This window comes from Labeo rohita, chromosome 19 (genome assembly GCF_022985175.1).
Source record: "Labeo rohita strain BAU-BD-2019 chromosome 19, IGBB_LRoh.1.0, whole genome shotgun sequence".
Classification (NCBI taxonomy): Eukaryota; Metazoa; Chordata; class Actinopteri; order Cypriniformes; family Cyprinidae; genus Labeo; species Labeo rohita.
Window position 1 is genome coordinate 10,625,040 of NC_066887.1, and position 26,260 is coordinate 10,651,299.

The following is a 26,260-nucleotide window of genomic DNA, read 5'->3' on the forward strand; positions in this document are numbered from 1 at the left end:
GCATTTTGAAAGTTCAAACTTGAAGTCCACTATATGGAGAAAAAATTGGGAAAGTTTTCCTCAAGAAATGTAATTTCTTATCGACCGAAGAAAGAAAGACATGAACATCTTGGATGACAAGGGGGAGTAAATTATCCGTAAATTTTTGTTCTGGAAGTGGACTTCTCCTTTAATAAAGGCGTATCAATACACATTCCCTGCCAGTCCTGTGTAAACTACGGCATGCAAAGTTTTTTACATTTATTTATTTATTAATATCGTGAGATGGCGGAGCGCAACAACGCAGTCTGAAGTACTGTACTTGCTCACTTAAATGATCTTACTCGAACCTTGGTGATGTCAGTGCCCTAAACGATGTTATAATGGACTATTTCACATTCAGAGATAAAGGATCGGATGAACTACAGAGGAGGAGTCTGATGACAGTCTGTTTTATGCACAGTGCACAAACAGTTGCGCTGCGCTCGCTTTTCTAAATGTAATCTACAATGTATGCTACACTATTCATGCTACCTAAACATACAAGGGGTGATCAAAAGTTCGGAGAATATGCCCATGATAAATAACGTTAAATGCCATGAAAAATATGTCATGAAAACAGAAGTTAGTCTCAAGATTCCATTCCTGAAAATCAAAGCTATCAGCCAACTTAAAATAGTCATAACTTTGGTTACGTTCAAGCTACGGACAAAATAAAAACAGTTTTGGAAAGGGCTTGAACCCTTTCATATGGTATCAAAATTTAAAAAAGGTAAAATTTTACCATGTGCTGGGTTTTCCTAGATCGCATCACATATGAAAGGGGCACAAATCTGAACTGAAAAGACCAGGGGCCAGTTGCATAAACTTAGCCTCTATGTTAAGACAGTGTCTTAAGAGCTAGTTTGACCAGCTAGCAGTTAAAAGAATCAGTCTTATTTTTGATTCAACATAATCTACATTTTTATGGTTTAAAGTGCTGGCTTACTTTTAAGACTAGTCTTAACCTTTTATGAAAGATTCTAGAAACAGATCTAAATCATATGTGAGCAAAAAAAAAAAAAAAACAAAAAAAAAACAGCCTTATTTCTCATTTGGGATCGTGTAAAGCCTATTTAAAGCTGCACTGAAACTACAAAAAAAAAAACCTGGAATGTTTTAATTTCAATCATCAATGTTTATCTCCATATCAAACTCTAATTTGGACAGACAGGGATTTATCACAAATCTAAACTTTTAAAATACTTCTGTCTGGGCTCACAGACAGCGGCATCCCCACAAAACATAAATGCAATCCACAATCCATCATAAAAACATCAGAGCAACACTAGCCAATCCAAGAGCAGCACTGTTGACTTCATGGCCTATCGATAGTCGGTAATGCTCAGCACTCAACGCAAGAAATCACTTATAAGCTCTCAGCAGACATGAGCACCGTTATGAGTGCTGCAACTTTCATGCTTAGTGCGTTCGTAATTGATCTTGACACCAATCCAACTGACTGACAGAGAGAGCGAGCGAGCATGATGTCCCTCCCTACCGCCCCTCAGCAGCTGTTAACAGAGACTGAGAGCGTTCTGTCTTAAACACTGAATGTTTTAGACATCTGATCAGACTCCAACACCACTGCAGCTGTCAATCCCTGACTGAAAATCAGAAGACAATACCTGCTTGCTAAATAACAGGACTGTCAATGCATTACCAGTTGTAAGTGAATTAGATGGTTAGTCAAATAATTCACATATAGGCATTTAAAGAAAAATGTTCCCAAAAGACGACAAGTCAAAGACTTCATAACAGATGGGAAAATCATAATAATAGACATGATATAAAATGGCTTCACATGTTTCTGGAGAGAACTGGTTTGTTTGTCTGGAAAAAACTGCTTGGATGAGCACAAAAATGCTTTCAGAAAGAGTGTCTGAGATCGTGCTCGCTCTCTTTTGTGTGAAGTCAGGAGAGGTTTCATAACTGTTCTCACAGAGAACATTTTCAAGAACATCAACATACTCACTCTGTGTTCAGTCTCAAGGTCTGAACTGACAGCTGTTTAGAGTTTAACAACAAAAGACTGAAGACATACAAGCTCAAGCAAATGAGGTGAATGAATCTTTACCTTTAATCTTCAGTTTATCACGTTCTTCCTGACTGATGTCCTCACTTGCTGTCAGGTACTCGTGAAACTCTTTAAAGCCAATGGACTGGAATATGCCATGCTGATAGTCCTGACTGCAAACACAGAGGACAAAACTAAATTCCTTATGTACACCAAACTACCAAAAACTGAAGAACTATGCTTGATTTTTACTAATATAGATAAGAGTTGTGTCCACAACAGTTAAAACTTTTGACAGCAAATTTTGATTTAATTTTAGTCATAGTCTATCGACTAAAATGCCATTTAGTTTTAGTCTTATTTTAGTCATCTGAATAGTTTTAGTCGACTAAATATCATAAGATTTTAGTCCACTAAATAATAAAAAAAAAATAAATAAATAAAATAACATGCAAACATGCAAAACAGCGAATCATAACTGTCCTTTTTCCTACAAAATGATAGGTAAGGAATAGGTCATTTTTATAATGCTATTAGAGTTATGGTTTTTTTTCCAATTATGATTTCAATTAAATTCAATTAAATATGAACAGTATTACATATTTTATTAATAAAATAAAATAAAATAAAATAAGATCAAGTAAAATTAAGTAAAGAAAAAAAATAAATAAATAAACTGTGAAAACACACAAAAACACCTGTAGTTTTTCCTACAAAATAATAGTTCAGGGAAAGATTAAAAAAAATAAAGTAAAATAAATTTAAATAAAATACAATAAAATGTGAAAACATGCAAAAACAGCTTATAGTAATTGTAGTTTTCCCTACAAAATGACAGTTAAGGGAAAGATTAAGGAAAATAAAATTAAATAAATTGAAATAAAATACAATTAAATGTGAAAACATGCAAAAACAGCTAATCATAGCTGTAGTTTCTCCTACAAAATGATAAATAAGAATAGGTCATTTTTATAATGCTATTACAGTTATGTTTTTTTTTTTTCAATTATGATTTCAATTACATTCAATTAAATATGAACAGTATTACATATTTTATTAATAAAATAAAATAAGATCAAGTAAAATTAGGTCAAGAAAATAAATAAATAAATAAACTGTGGAAAAAAAAAACAGCTAATCATAACTGTAGTTTTTATTACAAAATAATAATTCAGGGAAAGATTAAGAAAAATAAAGTAAAATAAATAAAAAAAACCATGTAAAAACATGCAAAAACAGCTAATCGTAACTCTAGTTTCCCTACAAAATGATACTTAAGGGAAAAATTAAGAAAAATAAAGTAAAATAAATTAAAATAAAATAAAATGTGAAAACATGCAAAATCAGCTAATCATAACTATAGTTTTTCCTATAAAATGACAGTTAAGGACAAGATTAAGAAAAATAAAATTAAATAAATTGAAATAAAATACAATTAAATGTGAAAATCAAAAACAGCGAATCATAACTGTAGTTTTCCCTACAAAATGACAGTTAAGGGATAGGTAATGTTTATAATGCATTTACGGTTGTTTTTTCTTTCACTTAGGATTTCAGTTAAATTGAATTAAATATAAACCTAAATCTGATGCATAACAAATAATTGCCCACTGATGCGCTCCGTCTTGGTCTCGTTCAGTTATGTCTGAAGTTTAACAGAAACTCAATTACAACAAGCTTTTTGGTGAAATACTGTAAATGTTTTCAAGAGCTTGAATATATTATATAAAGCTATGCACCGGGTAAAAGTATTCTGAGCACACAAACAATCTGTCAAAGCATCAACCGGCTCAGATGAAACCACATACTTTAAAGAGTTCTTTAAATAGTTTCAAGTGCTCCCATGTTTTCAGCAACATAGATTGTGTACTTTTTCCACAACAGCTCACATTTTTCAAATGCATTTCATTATACAAATACACCTAATGCTACAGTAATTACACTGGGACTAAACAAGAAAGCCATTTCTTTTTGAACACGTTCGTTATTAATGTTACTAATTAGCTGTGGCAGAATTTAAAGAACAATATAATAAGTATTAGGCCTTTTGGGCAAACTCAAGGGTGAAATCACATCCACTGTTTAATGGGACCCAATTTTAAATGGAAACGCGGTCACTGGGTGCATCAGAACACCAGCCCCTAGGGTAAAAATGAGTCGTCATCCAGCTCAAAAAACAGAGATCAGCCGGTCATAGGGACACGGACAGTGCAGACGGGGTGAGGGGGAGGGGGGCTATTGACAGGACAGAGCGAGATAGACCGAGAGGGAATGGAAAGGAGAGACAGGCAGAGTCTGACCTTGCTGCTTTGTGACTGCTCCCTGTGTAAGGTGAGAAGGCTGGCGGAAGGGCGCCAGATGCAGACGAAAAGAAGAGGAAAAGGGGGAGGAAGAGAGTGGGATGGCGTGAGGCAAGAAGAGAAAAGCGCTTGGGTGGCAAGTTTGCCAACGAAGACGTCTGAGAGGGGAGGTGGGGTGCGATCGGCTGGACGGAGCGCTGGGCATTCGGCCATCAATCAGCAGAAGCCACACCCAAAGCGGCCCAACCCCAGACACTGCTGTGTCATCAACATCCACACACACAGACACACCGCACTGCAGTCCGTCCGCCAATATCCCTGCACAACAGAGCATGTGACGGCACTAACAATCAATAATTAATCACCTTTTCCAACAAATATTGTTAGTGCATCAGTAAATACAGGCTGAAGTGCACAACACAGCATCATGGGATGTTCTGATCACTGCAAGATCTGAAGACTACAGTGTGATCTGCCATGCCACATATCTCAAAGCTGACGGGCAGATTCACTGACAGGCACTGCGCCAATGCACTATGCTTGTCTTTGCAAAAATCACTGCTAGATGTGATTGTTCGGATGTTACGAATGGATACATGGGTATATCTATGAGTGGTTGCCAGGGTGTTTCCATGTGACTGTTATGAGTGCATTGCATGAGCATATAAGTCGCACATATAAGTCAACTACTGCGTGTGACTGAAAAAATATTTAGGAGCACCAGTGCGACTGACACGATCAGCATATTTGTGTTTGGGGCGCTGAGAGGAGTTTCAAAGGTTTCTACACGTTTTCACAATGTTGAGTAATGTTTCACAGACATATCTCACGAATCCTTCTACAATGACCAAAATTATAAATGCAACACTTTTGTTTTTGTCCCCATTTTTCATCTAAGACTTTTTCTATGTATACAAAAGGCCTATTTCTCTCAAATATTGTTCACAAATCTGTCTAAATCTGTGTTAGTGAGCACTTCTCCTTTGCCGAGATAGTCCATCCACCTCACAGGTGTGGCACATCAAGATGTTGATTAGACAGCATGATTATTGCACAGGTGTGTCTTAGGCTGGCCACAATAAAAGGCCACTCTAATATATGCATATCAAATTTGGTTAGAGCATTCACTAACGCAGACACGCAGAAATACGGCTCTTATTAAAATGCATTCTTAAATTGCCCTGTAAATCACTTTAAGTAGTCAAATATCACCTTGTAATGGGAAGGCTAATTTTTACCTGATTTTTTAAATTACTGATTAGTAGGTGTTCCTAAAATTTTAACTCCTAAAATTTGTGCTCCTTAATTTAAGTTAGGAGCGCAAGTGCTCCTAAAAAGAAAACCATAGAGCCCTGCATATTTATGTGAGGGTGTTATGAGTGGTTGCCAGGATGTTTCTATATGATTCATAGGCTGTTATGAGTGGTTGCCAGGGTGTTTCCAAGCGGTTCCTAGACTGTTACGAGTAGCTGAGTGGTTACATGGGCATATCTATGTGAGGGTGTTATGAGTGGTTCCCAAATTCAGGTTTATTTATTTATTCATTTATTTTTTTTTTACAAATTCCATTTTTCCATTTTAATTATTCTGGAGTCTTTTGCATTTTATTTTTTCTAGACGTTTTAATGTCTAACAAAAAAATAATAATAATAAATTTTTTTCCCGTCAAACTCAGTTTTATTTTTACCAAATTCTTTGTTTTCCATTACATTTCCGAAATTCATTTTAATTGTTTCATTAAATTTTAATAATCAATAGCATGTCTAATTATTTTATTTATTTATTTTTTTAATTTACTTATTAATTTACTTATTCTAGAAATACTGTGCTGTGCATTTACATTTTCCTGGTAAATAATTTCTACTAAATGCTCCTTAAAAATATTGCTTTAATAATTTTAATAGTAGTAGCAGTAGTAGTACTATTACTACATTAAGTAATATATTTCTGTCACAATTTCTTCAAGTTAAACCAAACTTTTATTTTGACGGGTTTCTGTGAAGACCATCAAGTTTCTGTTTGTATATCTATGTGTATATGCTCATGAAGTGACTCTCAGAGCAGTTCAAGAGATTATCCTTATGTGTCCATGTACTCATATGTGACCCTAGACCACAAAACCATATATTTGTAGCAATAGCCAAAAATACATTGTGTAGGTCAAAATGATTGATTTTTATTTTATGCCAAAAATAAATAGGAAATTAAGTAAAGATCATGTTCCATGAAGATATTCTGTAAATTTCCTACAGTAAGTATATAAAAACGTAATTTTTGATTAGTAATATGCATTGTTAAGAACTTCATTCGGACAATTTTAAAGACGGTTTTCTCAATATTTAGATTTTTTGGCACCCTCAGATTCCAGATATTCAAATAGTTGTATCTCGGCCAAATATTGTCCTATCTTAACAAACCATAAATCAATGAAAGCTTATTTATCCAGCTTTCAGATGATTGAAAAATTTACCCTTATGACTGGTTTTGTGGTCCAGGGTCACATATGTTGAGGTGACACAGGCTACTGCTAGCGTCATATGCACTTCAGTATGCATATTAAACAAAACCATGGGTCTGCGACATTCATTCACACAGAACATGCAGGATTCACGTTTAAACAGTATTTTTGCAGCTTAATATTCACAGACACTAGTCCATATCACATTTTGATTTAAGTGTACTGACCTACTTTTGATTTATTCATTCAAAATTTCTTCCGTGTTCTACAGTACATTCCATTTTTATGCCTGGATTTCACAATTCCGTCCATGATTTCCTCAAGTTATGTCCCAGTTTAACACTGAGCGTTGTTTAAATCCTAACCCAAGTAGCAACAGTAACGGTGATGACTGCCTTTGAGAAGCATTCTATAAAGATACACTGATATGGCCTTGACTGTCCTTGAGAACAGTGGTGGACGAAGTACACAAGTTGAGTACTTGAGTAAAAGTACAGATACGTATAATAAAATATTACTCCAGTAAAAGTAAAAGTGCTCCTCTTTCAATTTTACTCGAGTGAAAGTACAAAAGTACCCGATTTTTTATGTACTTAAGTAAAAAAGTACTGATAGATTAATTTTGCAATTTTAAATAGGCTACTTAATTGAATTTTATATTAGCACATATTTGTTTTTATAATCCTACTGCTCAAAAAACCTGGGATTTTCCCAAAAAATACATTTTTGTTGTTGATATGGACTATGTTGACGAAAGTGATATAGTAATATTCAATGTGTAGCTTACACTGCAATGTACCGAGACAAAACAGATTTGACAATCATATTTTCAACAGTAAGAAAAAAAAAAGTGTTTTAAAGCTTGTTTTGCATAACGTCACGGTTATATATGACATGAGAATAAGGCCTAAAGTTAGGGAGAACATTTTAAGGAAATATTTACATAATGATTATTTCCTTTCCTTTGATAATTACTGTAGTTACCATGATCTGAACATCACATCCTTTCTTTTTCCCTCGGATGTAATCTATCTAGGTGGTTGAATAAAAATATGTGGACTTTATATCTAAAAATGATCTCAACTTAGCACCAGCAAGCAGCTAGACAGTTAGCATCAGCTAACAATATTTACTTATTTTCAGTATAGTTAAATAAACATTATATCTGTCTACTCTAGCTGATCCAAACAATATAAACATTTATACTGTTGCAAAACAATATATAAACAGACGTCACATAGGGCTAGCATTTTAATAAAACTGCTAACGTTACATCAGCGAGGAATATGAACGTGCATGAGTTATTTTATTTAAGCTGTTATTACAATTTTTCGTTTTTGATGTGTCTGAATTCAAGCATTTCAGTGCGCTTAAACAGATCACCTTTTACAGCAGATGTAATTCACAAACAACGGACAGCTTTGACCTAAATATGATTTTCAGTTATAATAATTAATACGAAACAGAGATGCTCACAAGTCTCTGAGCTAGAGTCCAAGTCAAGTCTCAAGTCTCTGAGCTAGAGTCCAAGTCAAGTCTCAAGTCTTTCAGCTAGAGTCCAAGTCAAGTCTCAAGTCTCTTTATTATATTAAGTCTCTGGTTATAATAAGTGTTGCATCACGTACAGCGACCCATCCAACACTGCATAGCTATATATAAGGAACTCAAAGCATGTAATATGTTATAATGACTCCTTTATCTATTAGCATACAGTATCAGCTTTGATTTTGGTATATAATCAGTGTAAACAGGCTATTGCAACATGACAAAAACACCAAGAATGCTTTACTTTTAAGTTAATATCTATATTTTGCCTTGTAGCATGAACACACAGTACAGTACAGACCAAAAATTAAGAAAGACCAAATATGGTCAAACATCACATTGTGCTCCTAATTTAAAAAAATTAGTAGCACAATCAAAATTTTAGGAGCACATTCTAAACAATAATCCAAAAATCTGATAAAAAAATTTGCCTTCCCATTATGAGGTGATATTTGACTCCTTAAAGTGATTTACAAGGGAATTTAACTTTTGTTTTTACCTTTTCATATGTTTAATGAGGCTCAGAGGTGGCAGAAGTGCAATCATATTCCTAAATTCATTGTTGAGATTAATGTTTTAAATCAAATTGTTTTAATACAGAAATGTTAAATGATTTAAATAACTGCCAGCAGGTGGCGGCAAGAGACTGATTTAATTACTGAATCATATCATTCATTTGATTCGTTCGAACTGCTGCTTCATTTAGGAATAAAGAGTGACTGTCTTTATGAATGGGAAATTGAATCATTTCACTAGAAACGAGTTCATTCATAAACGAAACAGCGCTGTGTTTGAATGGAGATGCGCAGCGGCTCAGTTGTGACTTGTTTCAGACTACTTCTGACGACGAAATAGAGCAAAATCAGGCAACAGTGTTACAGTCAGACAATGAAAGTCACTTAATAATAACATCTTGTTTATTTAACTGCTGTATTAAATCAGTATCTCATTTACAAACTCCCTTAAAATTAGTAAAAGCTTAGTTCGCGATATCACAAAGCTCTATTATAATCAATGACGCTGTCTATACTGAATCTTTTATCCTCATATCACATATTTTGCATTGAGCACTTCTTCTGTTTGGGCCGTCTTGTTTGAAGTTTTAAAATCCAAAGCTAACGATGAATGGCACAGCAGTCGACATGTTTGTTCGTTGTCCTCTCATGTGTGGCGGCCGCGCCTAAAATAAAAAAATAAAAAATGTGTGGCCGCGCCCGCACGCAGCAGATACACGTCGCGTGTTACATGGGCAGGTTATAGGTAATGGAGGGAGTTGAATAACAGCGAGCTCATCAGTTGTTTCCTAAAAATAAACATTGTTCACGAGTCCCGCAGCTCGAGTCCGAGTCGAGTCTGAAGTCTTTCGAGGACGAGTCTCAAGTCGAGTCTGAAGTCACTGTGTGTGCGACTTAAGTCGCACTCGAGTCCGAGTCTCAAACTCGAGTCCCCATCTCTGATACGAAAATTCGACCTTGGTAACTTACTTTTCGCAGCATCGGTCGCGCGCACAAAAGATCTCCCGGTTTTTACTTGTGAATTCATTTGACTGGAGACTCGCTCTAAACGGATCACTTGAATCAATGAGTTGTCGATTCGAGAACAGCTGCAATCGGATCATTCCAATTCGTGAATGAATCGTTTGGTGCGATTGGGGAATCAGTTTAACAGGTTCATTGAAAAGAATCAGTTTGTTCATGAATCAGACACCGCTTGTGCGTCTCAGAGCACGTGATATATTATAAGGAGTAACGATAAGTTTATGAAATGTAGTAAAGTAAAAAGTACGATATTACGCTTTGGAATGTAGTGAAGTAAAAATGAAAGTTACTCAAAATAAAACTACTCCAGTAAAGTACAGATACTTGAAAAATGTACTTAAGTACAGTAACGAATTACAACTACTTCGTTACTGTCCACCACTGCTTGAGAAAGTATAAAAAGGAATTACATTTCAGTTCATTTTAATGTCATAAAGTATACATGCACGTTGAGATATAGTCTTCATAAATATGTGACGCGCAATGAAATGCACAAATTAATTTAGTAGATAATAGGCCCTGAGTCTAATGCTAATGTCACGGTCACATCAAATGTTATGCAGCAGTACAGACCAATACATTTCCTGTGAACTCAAAAGGCACATACGTAACTTCAGGTTCTCTGACATTACTAAAAACACATCTGAGTCATTCGACCGGCTCAGTGACTTTGCCAAAATCAACTTACATCTTACACGTCAGTTATTGGATGCATTTCACATGTCAAAGCCCTGGATCCCCACCATTATTTAAGACAAGAACCCACTCCTGACAAGAACATCAGGTGATAAACGTGCTAGAACTTGTTAACATAAAAAGTCTGATGTGCAACAGGTTCAGCCTGTGAAACTTTGATTTCTCTGACAGTTGAAGAAAAGACAGCTGTGCAGCTTTTGTGTCTGCCTGCTTGTGTGAGATAGGTTTCACATGGTTCATTCAGAGGTAATACAAGGATTATGAATACAAAACAAATCTGACCTAGTTCCAAAACCAAACCGAGGATCTCAAAACTAGAGGTGGTGGATGATATTATTCACTAATTACTAGTAATATAAAGTTGTTACAGATACTGATGAATCTATACAGCCAACAACAAATTACTACAGCCTATTTTTAAACTGCTAATTCGTTATGGTACATTTGTGTCATTGTTTTGTTCTCTGAAGTGAATGCAAGACAAAGTGAGCATATGTTCTTATGCGTTGTCAGGAAACTAAAGTGTTCAGTTTCATAATTTATCATGAATTTATCTAAAAATGTTCTGTTTTACAACAACGAGAGCTACCTGTTCTCTTTAATCTTCTTGTCATTGAAGCGTTGGTGAAAATCTTTGAGCTCATCAATCAGCCCAAGCGACAACATCTCTTCCACACGCTTGTCCAACCTCTCATCTAGAGCTACAAAAGAGGATGAATAGGGAAATTAAACAAAGATACGGCAGACATGGTTTAGTGCCAATCTACAATGAATCTACCATCCGGTTTGCAGCGCAGCCAGAAGACGCAAGGGTCCTGGAAACGCAAGGGACCTCCAAGACAATCTCCTCCATCCTGTTCTCGCTGCTCCTCCAAAAGCTGACTGTGTGGAACTCCAGTGTCCATAAACACCTGCAGACTCCTGCCAATCCAATTGACCGACAACTTAGTCAAAATACCATATGACTTCAGTTAAAAAAGCAATGCATTTCTCAAATACATTCAAAAGATTTCCGCATGCCAAATAATCTCTCAACTGAACATTATCATTTGGAAAGAACACACCACATACTAAACAAGAACACTATGAACTACTAAAAAACAAACTAACAAAAGATGAACAATGAAGGTTAAGTTCTGTCACACTGCAGAAGTGCATGGGAGCTTTTCAGCTTGTCAGTTGCTCAAAATCATATAAGGAGAAGACATCAGCACTGTGAACTGTGGGAGAGGAGCTCTTCCACCACAGCAATACTGCAGACGCAGTGGCACACATGCTGGCATCAATTAAGTGAGCACATAGTGCTCAGAAGAGGTGCTAATCGGCCCCTTGATACCAATCAAACACCAATTGAGGCATGTGAAAACACGTGTGTAACACGCTTGGAAGCCACAGGCATCAGCAGTTCTCCCACACAAGTGGAAAAAACAGATGCAAAAATAGATGCCCAACAAATGCCAAAATTTACCGTGGCAAAGCAGTATGATTATGTTAGTATATGTTATTATGATTATGATAGTATGAAGTTACTTCACAAGTTCACGTCAGCCTTGCTCCTTTCATAACAATGAATGAGGGGAAAAAACACAACTGAATATAAAAAGTTTAAGAAAAACAGCATTGTGTCGAAGAGGAACAATGGGGAAAGATCAAGTAAATAGGGTGACTGGTATCTAAAAAGGTTGCACGTTCAACCCCCATGAGCTAACACCATAGTGCACTTGAGGAACTTGATTACTTAAATTTTACCACCTCAGAATAGGTACAAATTAAGAAAATGGGTGCATTTATGTACACAGAGCTGGAGTCAAGACTAGATGTTCCATGACCACTAACACCAAGATCCAAAACACAGACTTAATCCTAAAAGCCAGACCTGCCGGTCCAAGAACCAAATTGTCCATTTTAATGAACTCAAACCCTGAATTTATTGCAGCATTACTTTCAAACACTGGACTATTTTGTATAGCACATATTCAGAACCGTAAAACCATGCTGATCTATGGCAAAGATAGAAATAACACTCAATGAAAATACACAGTAGTCTTTCCTGTGACTGGTAATTAGGCTCGCTTAATGTTTTGTGCTACCACTTAAGTAATTACCTTGCAATCTTGCGTGCATCATGAGGGTGCAATATGGCTGCCATGTCAGGATCCACCTCCTTCAACCGTTTGTGAAGCTCAGGACCACCCAGTTTCTCAAGTTCCGCCTTTGATTCAGAAGCCCCACCCTGTTCTGACTCTGTGACACTGCCCTGCTATAGGTCAGACAGAGGAGGACTCGATTAAAACATATCATGCCAACAGATGCACAGAAAAACGTTTAATATTACTCAGAATTACTAGCTCCGTTTCAAAATTTAGTGAGCTGCCACGTTACCTATTGCCTTTTAAAGCAGCATCCAAAACATCACAGAATGTCAGAAGAGACCGATTTAGAACGCTCAACATAGGCAGCAACTCTGTGTGCGACACTAACACTGAGACTTTACACTTGCTAAACTAACAGCATGACATTTTATGAGAGACCTATCATCCCCCTTTTACAATAAGCCTCAGGTGTCCCCAGAATGTGTCTGTGAAGTTTCAGCTCAAAATATCCCACAGATCATTTATTATATCGGAAGCAGAAACGCACTATTTTCATGCATGTCTCTTTAAATGCAAATGAGCTGCTGCTCCCCGCCCCCTTTTCCAGAATAGGCCTGTGCCTTTACAGCTTGTACCTTGTATTATGTCTATAGCGCTGAAATCATGCGTTTTAAAGCCATATCAGTTTAAACTTCTGATATAGGGTTTTCTGGGAGCACACATCCGAAGCTCACACCAAGAAAGCGGCTGTCACACAGCATGCGAGTACTAAACTAAGTTCTCTTTCAAGTCTTACTGCGCTTAAACGGTCAAATACAAGTTTATGTTAAAAACACACACAAAAACAGTTACAAAAACAGTCGGTTATGTATGTGAAGGTAAACAGCTGGGAAAGAAATCACGTTTTAATTAGATTAGATTATATTAGATACAGTAAATAAATCAAATCCACTGCTCTCGTTTCTGAGGCTGGGACTCTAAATAGTGTTTTGTGCTCATCTGAGCAGCCAATGACAGAACAGTTAGCATGCTTTGCGCAAACTTTTGCCATTGCGTTAGAACTGGTACACTGTTGTCGCTTGCGAAAACAAACTGGCACCGTGGGTGGAAACGTGCAGATTAAGGGGCGTAAATATTATAATTAGATCCCCTTTCTACGTCACAGGAGGAGCGACATCTAAGTGACTCGTATTTTCAAGTACTTACCAAAAAGTTACTGGGTTGTCCTTTTTCACGTTGGGTTGGTAGATGCACCGGGGACACGATTATAGCACTTAAAGGAGAAGTACACTTCCTGAACAAAAATGTACAGATAATTTACTCACCCCCTTGTCATCCAAGATGTTCATGTCTTTCTTTTGAGAATCAAACATTTGAGAATCACATTTCAGGATTTCTTTCCATATAGTGGACATCTATGGTGCCCCCAAGTTTGAACTTCCAAAATATAGTTTAAATGCAGCTTCAAAGGGCTCTAAACGACCCCAGCCAAGGAAGAAGGGTTTTATCTAACGAAACAAACGGTTATTTTCTTTAAAAAAATATATATATATATAATGTATATTGTTTTTAACCGCAAACACTCGTCTTGACTAGCTCTGCGTGAACTCTGTGTATTCCGGTTCATGTTGAAAAACTCCCATCTCATTTTCTTCTCCAACTTTAAATCCATTCTACATCGCTGTTTTACCTTTTTTGGTAAAAGGCATTTGATCTTTGCACGTTCACTTTGTAAACACTGGGTCTGTACTTCTGCAGCAATGTAGGGCGATTTTAAAGTTGGAGGAGAAAATGGGAGTTTTCGACCTACCCCAACTGTCTTAAACCAGAATACACCGAGTTAACGCAGAGCTAGACAAGGCGAGCATTTGAGGTTAAAAAGTATATAAATTGTCAATTTTTTCACTAGATAAGACCCTTTTTTCTTGGCTGGGGTCTTTTAGAGCCCTTTAAAAGCTGCATTTAAACTGCATTTTGGAAGTTCAAACTCGGGGGCACCATAGAAGTCTACTATATGGAGAGAAATCCTGAATTTCTTTACGAAGAAAGAAAGACATGAACATCTTGAATCACAAGTGGGTGAGTAAATTATCTGTAAATGTTTGTTCTGGAAGTGAACATCTTGTTTAAACACAGAAAAAGTCAGATTTTCATGATGTGTAACCTTTAAATCCCATCCCTTGTTTTCCAATTGACTGCAAGTTCCGTTCCCACCCATTTTTTTTTTCCCTTTTTCGCTAATCCTTTTCACTCGTACATCACAGTACAGAATAAAAAAAATCTGGTTTTGTTAAACGGTGACTTCGAACTGCTGCCCATGTAGGCAGCTCACTAGCTTTTGGAACAGAGCAATTGTTTATACCGAAAACACTAAAATTCATATTTACCCCAGTGTCGATGAGCACTTTCCATAAAATGGACTCAATGTAGTAGTTTGTGCCTCCAACAATGATGGGCAGCTTTTTCCGACGATGTATGTCCTCTATGTATAATATTAAGGAAGTCAGACTCCCAGACAAGGAATGAATTTTTCAAATTAATGACAGTATAGTTACAAGCAATACATAAATTATGCACAGCGCTCATACATGTACAACCATGGGTCAGACTGCAGAGCGCACCACTGCTAGAGTGCTCGACTGAAATGCAATATCATATTCCTAGATCTATAGCCACTCTAGCAATAATGCATGAATTGTCCAGGCCTGGTGCCGTGAGAGGGCAGACGGTTCAAAATGACTGCTGGGATTCTGTAATAAACGGCATCAAAGGCTGCCTCCATGGAGCAACTCGATAACTGCTTCAATAAGAGAAGGCGCATCAGCACTCCCCCTCAATCGAGACGGACAAACACACACTCCCGGACACACTTCCAGGTCACATGCATCAAAATCAAAGCAGCCTGGCCGCACACTGTCCGCCCCACCCGTATGTGATCCCTGGGGAGGGAGGTGGAGAAAACGAAAGACAGGAGGAGAGAAAAGCTGGAGCAAGACGCAGATATGAGGAAAAGGGTGGGGACGAGATTGCGAGAAAGAGTAATTAAGCATTTCTGAATGGTTATGATACAAGATTGGCAAAAACAATTCTTGATGATTATTAATTTTCTGCATGCTTAATAGTAGTTATCACCTTTCTTCAGTGTGGGAGCGAGACTGGGGAGCTCATCTCCTCATTTCTTGTGCGTGAGCGTCTGAGGTGTCTGCGGCAGCGCGCCTCCAGACGCTGCGAGAGCCGCCCCACCTCCTCACAGCATCTCCCTCAGCTATTAATATCCTCCTCATCTCTCAGCAAACATCTGCAGCAGGCGGGCGGGGAAAACGAGGACAGCGACGCGTCTCGCTCTCCGTCTCCGGTACAAGCATTTCCAGTTATGCCCTTGCATTTACTGAAAGAGCATGCTGAGGGAGTACAACCCAGCGCCCACTCATAAAATGCCACAGCCATTCATGTGGCTCGCTGGGAAATGCCACATTCTACAAAAGACCAGAAATTAAAAGATTGGGATTTGCATTCAAACAAGGCGCAGGCTCACAAAAGCAGTGTCACTGATGTCAGGGAGGCGATGACATTTTAAAAGAACAATTACTCAGAACGATCATTAAGAAGTTTGCAGATGATATCTTAAAAGGCTGAGTAATGGCCCATTACTTTCATCTGCGGACAAATTATGAAGCATTTATATTTTTAGAAGGGCCTGTCAACTAAACTTGTCAGCTAAATGAATTTCTGCAGCCGTTAATTACGGGGAGTGTGGATTGGGCAAAATTGGCCGACTAGTCACCCAGTTAACTAGTCACAGGGTTCCAAACTATGGAGGAGACTGTGGAGCAATTGGCTCCTCAAATTACAGGATAATCGTAAAATTACTTGCTGTTCAGTAGGGGAGCCAACTGTAAAATCAGCAACAAATTGATAAAGACCTATTCACACACAAGAAAAGTAACTATAACTATACAGCGTTAACACCAACGCATGATAACTAGGACTGGGTTTTTACACAGATTTCACAATTTGATTCTGATTCACAAGCTTTTGATTCAATTCGATATCAGATTTAATTCGATATTGATTATTTTGGATATATATCAGGTTCAGCCAAATTTTGTTAAGGACAAAAAAAAATCTTTCAACTAATGCTGTAAAATACACATGAGAGTCAGCTGGTACTAGAGTTGTGCCGATAGATGATAGTATTGTGTATCGACGATAGTCAGAGATATTGCCTGTTGATAGCAAGATGATTATTATTATTATCCGTCAAAAATAGACTAAGCGCCTAACTTTAGTGATCCAGTGCAGAGAGACGCTTCTGGGGCGCTTCAGAACATTGCCGCGAGGTGGCTGGTATAAACACAAAGGAACGGGAGGTGGCTGGTATAAACACATGGTGAGCGCGAGGGTGTGTCTCGGGTGGGAAGCATGCAATCTGAAAATGCGTGCAGTTGCTGATCCTCTCCAAAGCATGCAATCGCTTTCATGTGCGCCATTTTTCCGGTTTTACTTTCGCTTTCAAAATCAATCCTGTTCAGCAAGAAGGAGAGAGGATGGAAAAGGGGGGCACAGTAACTCGTTTTGGGGGGAACAGCGCGGCAGACGTGTGCAGTGTAAATAAAGAGTAAGAAATTTATTAATCATACAGTGATGTAACTATTGTATTCACTTGTGGTTCCGGGAGTGTTTTTTAAAGTGCATAAACTCGCGCTAGACTAGGCTAGTCAGTGATGATGTTCTTTGATAATGTAAATGTTCTCTGCTCATTTTCTGTAGCTGCTTTTTGAATAACTAACGAAATGTAAGCATTAGTAACTTATGATGTTTTTATTAAATTGCTATCATGTTAAACACAAATCAAGTCATATTGAAAACATTAGGCTGCTTTTGGCCTTTTATGCTGGTGTTGGTTCATTTGCCGGCAATAAAACTAAGTAAGTAACTAAATAAATTAGCATGATAATATTGTGCATCGACGATCTCACAGGCTGACCATAGGACGATATGAAAATTGAGCATATCGCCCAACACTAAATGGTACTACATTACTATAATATTGATTATAGTTAAAATGTACCGATTGTATACAAACACTTAAATTACACTCAATTAAGTTTTTTATAGTAATAAAGTTACAATTATGTAATTTCTACTTGAATGCATTTTTTAAAAAAAGAAACATTTAAATGTTGGCTGACATAAAAAAAAATTGACGGATTTTATTATTTTTTTCTGTCTGACTAATGTGTAATCAGTAAGACTTTTTTTTGTCTCGTCTGCTCACCAAGCCTGCATTTATTTGATTCGAAGTACAGCAAAAACAGTACAATTTTGAAATATTTTTACTATTTAAATTACTTTTCTATTTGAATATTTATTTTTTTGAATAATGTTGAATAATATTTGAATAATATATTTTAAAATGTAATTTATTCCTGTGATTTCATAGCTAAATTTTTAGTATCATTACTCCAGTCTCATGATCCTTCAGAAACCATTCTAATATTCTGATTTGCAGCTCAAAAACTTATTATTATTATTATGTTGAAAACAGCTGAGTTGAATTTCTTCAGGCTGAATAGAAAGTTCAAAAGAACAGCATTTATCTAAAATAGAAAACTTTTGTAACAATACAAATGTCTTTATCATCACTTTTGACCAATTTAAAGCATCTTTGCTAAATAAATTTCTATCATTTTTCCCCTCCAAAAAAAAAAAAAATATATAATAATAATAATAATAATAATAATAATAATAAATATATATATATATATATATATATATATATATATATATGTACACACTGATCTTTGAATCTTTCTGTTTATCAAAGAATCCTGAACAATGGTCTCAACTGTTTTAAATACTGATAATAATAATAATAATAATAATAATAATAATAAATGTTTCTTGAACAGCAAATCAGCATATTAGAATGGTTTCTGAGGGATCATGTGACTCTGAAAACAGACTAGACTAATCGATTCTTGGGATTTAATAATCAATATTGTTTCGTAAAAATGAGAATTGATTAAAATCAAGAAATCGACATTTTTTGCCCAGCCTAGATAACATTCTAAGTTTGCGTTTGGCGCTTTCAACGCTTGAGCGCTTTAATGTCAGGTGGATTCTGATTAGCTGTCAATGTTTTTAATCACTCCTCGGCAGGATAAAAATGTTCTGAAAGTGTTCCATTAATATTGTTTCTCCGCATCTCTTTTACATTGATGGTGATTTTGTCATTCTTGTAGAATTACAACAATTTTTTTTAAATTTTCTAGTTATAGTTACTGTTCTTGGAATATAAAGGCCTTTCTTTGAAAGCAAAGTTTGAGAAAGCCTTGTGAATCTTTTGATGGACTCATTGAAAAATGGTTTATAACCACTTGTTCATGAATCAAGCACAGACATGGAAAAAGGCCTTAAATAATTTAATTCAACCTGGAGGAGTCTGGAATTTCACTATGAAGCGTTGGACATTTCAGAAAGGATATGAGAGACAAAGCCTTGTTCCTGAAGTCCACCACTGTGTATCCACTAACCAATGGATCCACAAAGCTGATCATGTGATGGCGACACTGGGCTTGCTCCTCCTCTGTAACCTTGTTGGTGATGATGTCCAGCCCTTTGTAAACCTGCAATGACAAACCAATGAGATCATATAAACAATGAAGCTGCAAGAAAGTAAAACAGGGTAGAAATTTATGTACAATTTGGAGAAATGTCACAAATGCTGTTTTTGCTTAGTTCATCATAGGGTTTGGTGTTAAATCAATAACTATATTTAATCACGATTAAATTTTGTCCTTGCTAAAATGATAACAGGAGTTGGATAAACGTTTGATATAATATTTATGTAGCAAAAGTGGACTGAAACAGTGGTACTCATTTGAAGTGCGCCACACAGACCATTTATCCACTCAGCTCAAAGTTCGAACGGCAACGCAGCGCAAGCTCACTAAAGCAGAAGCGTTTACTCGCTGATGTCTACAGTTTATCTGCTGTAGATCCACTGTGAAGCTCTTGAATTCAGCAAAGAACACAAATGACTCAGTGATATAAACTAGTTTAAAGCTGGATGAAACAACGCTGACAAACAGGAGAAACACTGGACGGCACAATACAGCCAGAACGCTTTTCAATCTACAAATCACCATAGATTTACCACAGTATTGTGGCAGAAATGTGGGATATTCTTATTGAATTTTATTATATTATTACTTTAGACATTTATTAAATGTACTGAAGTAATGGAATATAATTACAGTACTTTCTGTGATTATGCCATAGCGTTTAGACTACTGTTTTTCATACAAATACCTACAAACAATATAGTTACATTTTACCATGGTATTGAGGTGCTATATCTGTGTGATTTTAATTGGTCATTATGATCTAAACATATGCTACCATGGAGGACCAATGGCTAATTTTAATAAAACTCAAACAGTGACAATAATTAAATTTCACCGTATAAAAATGAGACTGTTACAGTTTTTACAGGTGCTATTCAAGCTGCTTCTATTGTCAACTAAAGCTACTGTCAAATGTGCATTTCTAAGAGACAAGAAAAGTAATATTAATATTGCAGTCTGCACTGCAAACAGTATTGAAGATGCACGGCATCAACATTAAACACAAACCAGTTTTATGATTTGAAACAATTTCAGTCATTTTAACATGCAGAAGTGAGAAATTAATTTGAGATATTTAGGAAAAAATGACTAGAAATGTGTAAAGAATTCAAAAACATCAAATGTTTGTTATGTTTTGACCATAAAAAGTAGTTTAAAACCACAATTACAATTCACTTAGGAGTAAAAATCTACCTTTAAACTTGAAAGAAATTAATATTTGAAATTTATGAAATTGTGACCCTGAACCACAAAGTATAAAGTAGCACAGGTTTGTTTGAAGCAATAGCCAAAAAAACACTGCATGGGTCAAAATTATCGATTTTTCTTTTATGCCAAAAATCATTAGCATATTAGGGTAACGATCATGTTCCATGAAGACATTTTGTAAATTTCTTACCATAAATATATCAAAACGTAAATTTTAATAAGTAATATGCATTGCTAATAAAGCTATTTTCTCAATATTTTGATTTTTCCGCACCCACAGATTCTGGATTTTAAAATACAGTTTTATGCGAAAGTTTGGGAACCCCTTGCAGAATCTGTGAAAATGTGAATAACTTTAACAAAATAAGAGAGATCATACAAAATGCATGTTATTTTTTATTTAGTACTGTCCCAGGTAAGATATTTTACATAAAATATGTTTATATATAACCCACAAGACCAAAAAATTGCTGAAATTATTAAAATAACCCCCTTCAAAAGTTTGGGAACCCTTGGTGTGTTGTTACCTGGATGATCTACGACTTGGTTTTTTTTGTTTGTTTGTTTGTTTTGTGATGGTTGTTCATGAGTCCCTTGTTTGATCAGTCAAACTGATCATTGTTATTCAGAAAAATACTCGAGGTCCTGCAGATTCTTCAGTTTTCCAGCATCATTTGCATATTTGAACCCTTTCCAGCAGTGACTTCATGGTTTTGAGATCCATATTTTCACACTGAGGGACTCCAACACAACCATTAAAAAAAGGTTCAAACATTCACTGGTGCTCCAGAAGAAAACATCATGCATTAAGAGCTGGGGGGGGTGAAAACTTTTGAACAGGATGAAGATGTCCAAATTTTTCTTATTTTGTTAAAATATTTTTTCTCCATTTAGCACTGACCTTCGGAAACAACAGAAGATACTTGCATGTTTCCCGGAAAACAAATTAAGCACAATTTACCTTTGATCTTTAAATTCAAAAGGTTTTCACCCCCCCCCAGCTCTTAATGCATTGCGGAGCACTAGTGACCGTTTGAACTTTTTTTTAAATAGTTGTTTTTGAGTCCCTCAATTGTCCTCAGTGTGAAAAGATGGATCTCAAAAATATATGGTCGCTGCCTGAAAGGGTTCAAATATGCAAAAGATGCTGGAAAACTGCAGGACCTGGAGGATTTTTCTGAACAACGGTACTCAGTTTGACTGTTCAGAAAAGAGTATGAGCGGAGCGGAGTGGGAGCAGAACGTGCAAGTGTAATTTTAAACGGAGCGAGGAGCGGAGCATCGTGGTTTTTCACTCGCTCCATCACGAGTACACGTCATACCAACGGCCCGTAATATAACTGCATAATCAGCAAGAACTCACATGTTAAACATAGTCCGCTAGCTTGATATAGATGGATCACTGAGATCAGAAAGAATGTGAAGAATATAATAACAGCAATATACATGAGCGGGAGGTTTAGGAGGATAGTTTTCGAGGAATTTGTTTGCTCCTTCTAGATACTGAATAGATACATACTGAGGCATGATTTAAACAGGTACAACACTTGTTTACACATGCAGTTGCTATCTCAATAATGGATTCAATCAAATGTAATCTCAGAGCGCTGCTTCTGTATCCAATTTCAAATGAGCAGAAATCTGTAGGAAATGCAGCAATCCGTAGATAAAATAACTGACAAACACGAACTATTATTTTCATCCTTTACAAACAAAATTTGCATTGAAAAAAATGAAAAAAAGATGGTACTTTTTAATGCTGACAACCACCGAATAAGCTGGATAGGAATGTGGTAGGAAAATAGTTTGCACACTAGTGGTCCAATAAGCCACAACACTTCTCTCCTAGTATTTTGTTTTATTTTATTGTAATATATGTTATGTGATATTTCAAAACATAACATACATCCACTCTGCTCACATACTCTGGTTCAGAACAAACAAGGGACTCATGAACAACCATCACAAAACAAAAACAAAAAAAACAGTCATAGATCATCCAGGTAATCACATGCAGTATTAAGAACCAAGGGTTCCCAAACTTTTGAAGGGGGGTATTTTAATAATCTCAGCTTTTTTTTGGTCTTGTAGACTATATGTAAACATCTTTTATGTAAAATATCTTACTTAGGACAGTACTAAATAAAAAATAAAATGCATTTTGTATAATCTCTCTTATTTTGTTAAAATTATTTACATTTTCACAGATTCTGCAAGGGGGTCCCCAAGCTTTTGCATAAAACTGTAGTTGTATCTCATCCAAATATTGTCATATCCTAACAAACCATACATAAATTAAAAGCCTATTCATTCAGATTTCAGAAAGTGACCCTTATGACTGGTTTTGTGGTCCAGGGTCACAATTATCGAAATCGACTGATATTAAATTTATTGTGATCATTTTTTGGCCATATCGCCCAGCCCTAGTTTTTCTTAACATCAAAACTACTTGAATCCTTAAAGAGCATCCTTTCAAAAACTGTCCAGCAACACAGCGAGATGTAAAACAGGTCACAAGTACTTCTTCGCTCTGTCCTACATCATTTTTGTCATGAGGAATCTTTTGTACTGTATGTTTGACTATTGTGTAGAAGCAGAAAGACATTTGTGTGCACCTCAACAGAAAGATCTATTATCTTTGACGAACCTGAATGAAAACACTGGATTCCAGTATATGAATGAACAAGAACCAGTTCTGAATTCCCAACCCTAGTTATATGGCATCCATAAGTGGGCACCAAAAAGCCTTGCACTGTGGTCATTCAAGGAACTTGTCAGGGGCGTCAGCAGGGTTTCAAAATCAAGGGCAATGCGTGCACGGCCGCAGCTAAATTCAGAACAGCTTACCGTAACTCCTCTGCCCTTGCGTGCCAATTTCGGCAAGTTAGGAAGAAATGCTACTGAATTATTGAGATCTTTTCCCCTGTGCTCTCCACAGGACATCCCTGCCAGCGAAATCTTGGTGAGGTGAATGGGGAGAACAGCATATGAGGAGAGACAAGAATTCAGCCCGCTCTCTCCAGAGCAGAAGGGTAAACACTAATAAAGAGGCGCGATTAAAACACGCACAAAGTCTTAACAATCGCCTCAGAACTTGGCACGGCACTGCCGTTCTGTTTTTTACTGCATAAGTAAAACGCCTGCTTTTTAAAGCCAGCCCTCTTGAACGCAATATTTCGACTTTACAGGCCTCTAACTCTGTGAAAACTTGGAATCAATAACAGCTGTTTTTCGATCTTGAAATAAAACTAAAACGCAGAGTTGGGTCACAAAGCTTGTTAAGATAGACTAACAAAGCAGGGAGTTTACCAACAACCACATAAACTTCCATAAATGCGGAGCTTGAGTGCAAAGCACAACATTTTTGGTCACTGTGACACTTACGCCAAAAACAATGTGGTGAAACTAAAGTTCACCAGGTCAGGACAAGTTGCTGAATACGTTTATATGTAAACCAGGGTGTTCATATGTTAATGTACCTTGTTATTTTCCATAAACGGTCTGGATGGACAGTCACGCACTTTGTTTTACAACCTTGCTATCTATGAAAGCGGCATTTTAAGACATTTGAAACACGACAGCTCTGACACACAATGTTGACTATAGATACTCAGCTGATACTGTTGCATTATGAGGGATCAATACAGCAAAGCACATGGCCTTAGAGATGCAGCGTGCTGGGAGCTCCACAGCCCTGTAGCGAGGGCATTTGAGGTCAGGTGACAAACAAATGAGGGTGGTGACACAACTTACACAGATGGTGGAAGCAGCACCTGATATGGTAGGAGGGCTTTTAAAATAATAAAAAAAGGACAGAAAAGAACAATAATTGTGCTATTATTAATACACTGCACAAATAAAAGCCAGTGCCAATAACACTGCATATTTCTTTTCCTAAAAATAGGGCCCTATGATTTCCACGATGCAGAAAACGCAGACAGAATCACAGAATTGAGTCATAAAAATGGAATTTACTTATGTCACGGAATTTGTTCAATTTTGGATGCATAAATCAAAAGTAGGTCAGTACACTTATAAGAAAATGTGATATGGACTAGTGTCTGTCTATATAACCCCGCAAAATACTATTTAAATATGCAGCATGTTCTGCGTGTCTCTGTGTGAAAGAATGGCACAGACGCACGGTTTCGTTTACTACACAAATACTGAAGCACACGTGACGTTCGCAGTGTTTTTAGCCTCTGCCGCATCAATATATGAGTGCTTGAACACGTGAATATAATCTCTAGAAGTGCTCTGAGAGATATTTCAGGGGCATCTTACAATTTTATTTGAGAAAACTATCATCATATCATATACAAACAGAAACTTAAAGGTCTTGACAGTAACCTGTCAAAATAAAGGTTTAGTTTAACTTGAAGAAACTGTGACAGAAATATATTACTTAATGTAATGATAGTACTACTAATACTAATAATTAATTCTTTAAACATTTTTTTAAGGACTATTTACCAGAACATGTTTTGCCAGAATATATTTACCTGAAAAAATGTAACTACACAACACAGTATTTCTGGAAAAAAATAAAAATTAAAGTAATAATAATAAATAAATAAATAAATAAATAAATACATAAAAATAATTATAGACAGTCTTGATTATTAAAAATTAATGAAACCAATAAATGGAACACAGAAAATTAAAGGAACACAATCTGGTAAAACAGAACACAACAGAATCTGGTTAAAAAAAAAAAAAAAAAAAATGCAACTGAATTTGAGAAAAAAACGGTCTTAAAAATGTATTCTTGTTACACTTTTAATAAATTGCTGTTAAATTGTTTCATGATTTGAATTAATTATACTTGCATATTGATTAGAGCTGCAAAACGATTAGTTGCGATTAATTGATTCAAAATAAGTTTGTTTTCATACTATGTGTACTGTGTATATGTATATATTTTTAAAAAATGGTATGTATTGTATGTATTTGTATGTAAACACATATATAATTTATATTATATATAAATATAAATATTTTACATATAAATGAACATTTTTCCTTAATATATACATGAATGTGTGTATATAAATGTACAAACTTTTATTTTGAATCGATTAATCGAGACTAATCATTTTGCAGCTCTATTTTTGCTTAATATTTTTTTTATGTAACCATTAAAACAGTCAAGATAAATGAAAGTCCACTGAAAATTTGACTGATTTTTTTTTAATATATACATGTATGTGTGTGTATTTACATAAATATACACAGTACAAACACATTTAATATGCAAACAAACTTATTTTGAATCGATTAAATTGAGACTAATCATTTTGAAGCTCTATTTTTGATCAATTTATGTGATTTCAAAGGGCCCTACTAAAAAAAAAAAAAAAAAAAAAAAAAAAAAAAACATAGTTTATCAATTGTTACTGACATTTTCACTGAAAATTTGACCAATATTTTAAAAGTTCTGTCATACACACTTAAGATACTAAACAGTTATATATGAGAAACTTATAAAACTTTGCAAAGCCTTTCTAGTGTGCAAGTTTCTCACAAATAAAGTTTTTGAAAGAGATAAGGAATGAGATTTTCGTTCAATGAAAATGTATTGAAAGATTTTAAAGTAATGCATCAATACAGAGATGAGAAATAGATGAAAATCTAGCCCAAAGTGACTGATTAAAATTTCAACATATCTTCTTAACAGATATCTCATATCTTATTGCTTTCTATTAATTTTTATTTTTCGAAAAATATGACCGATCGTTTCGCTAGATAAGACCTTTC

At 35.8% G+C, this 26,260-nt stretch overlaps 1 protein-coding gene across 6 annotated transcripts in view; it reads right to left on the reverse strand.

The window, feature by feature from the left end:
* trit1 (tRNA isopentenyltransferase 1) overlaps window positions 1-26,260 on the reverse strand; it is a 69,578-nt gene that overhangs the window by 22,808 nt on the left and 20,510 nt on the right. For 3 of the 6 annotated variants that reach the window (XR_007829815.1, XM_051136692.1, XM_051136696.1), the window contains exons 2-7: window positions 19,151-19,294; window positions 15,053-15,148; window positions 12,678-12,832; window positions 11,351-11,493; window positions 11,162-11,273; window positions 2,096-2,208 (exon numbers count right to left, since the gene is read on the reverse strand). Coding sequence is in view for 5 of the 6 variants with exons in the window: in XM_051136692.1 (XP_050992649.1) it covers window positions 2,096-2,208; window positions 11,162-11,273; window positions 11,351-11,493; window positions 12,678-12,832; window positions 15,053-15,148; window positions 19,151-19,294 (763 nt within the window). In the remaining variant the exon portion in view is untranslated. The remainder of the gene's footprint in view (window positions 1-2,095; window positions 2,209-11,161; window positions 11,274-11,350; window positions 11,494-12,677; window positions 12,833-15,052; window positions 15,149-19,150; window positions 19,295-26,260) is intronic. The other 3 variants (XM_051136693.1, XM_051136694.1, XM_051136695.1) reach the window with 3 other exon arrangements.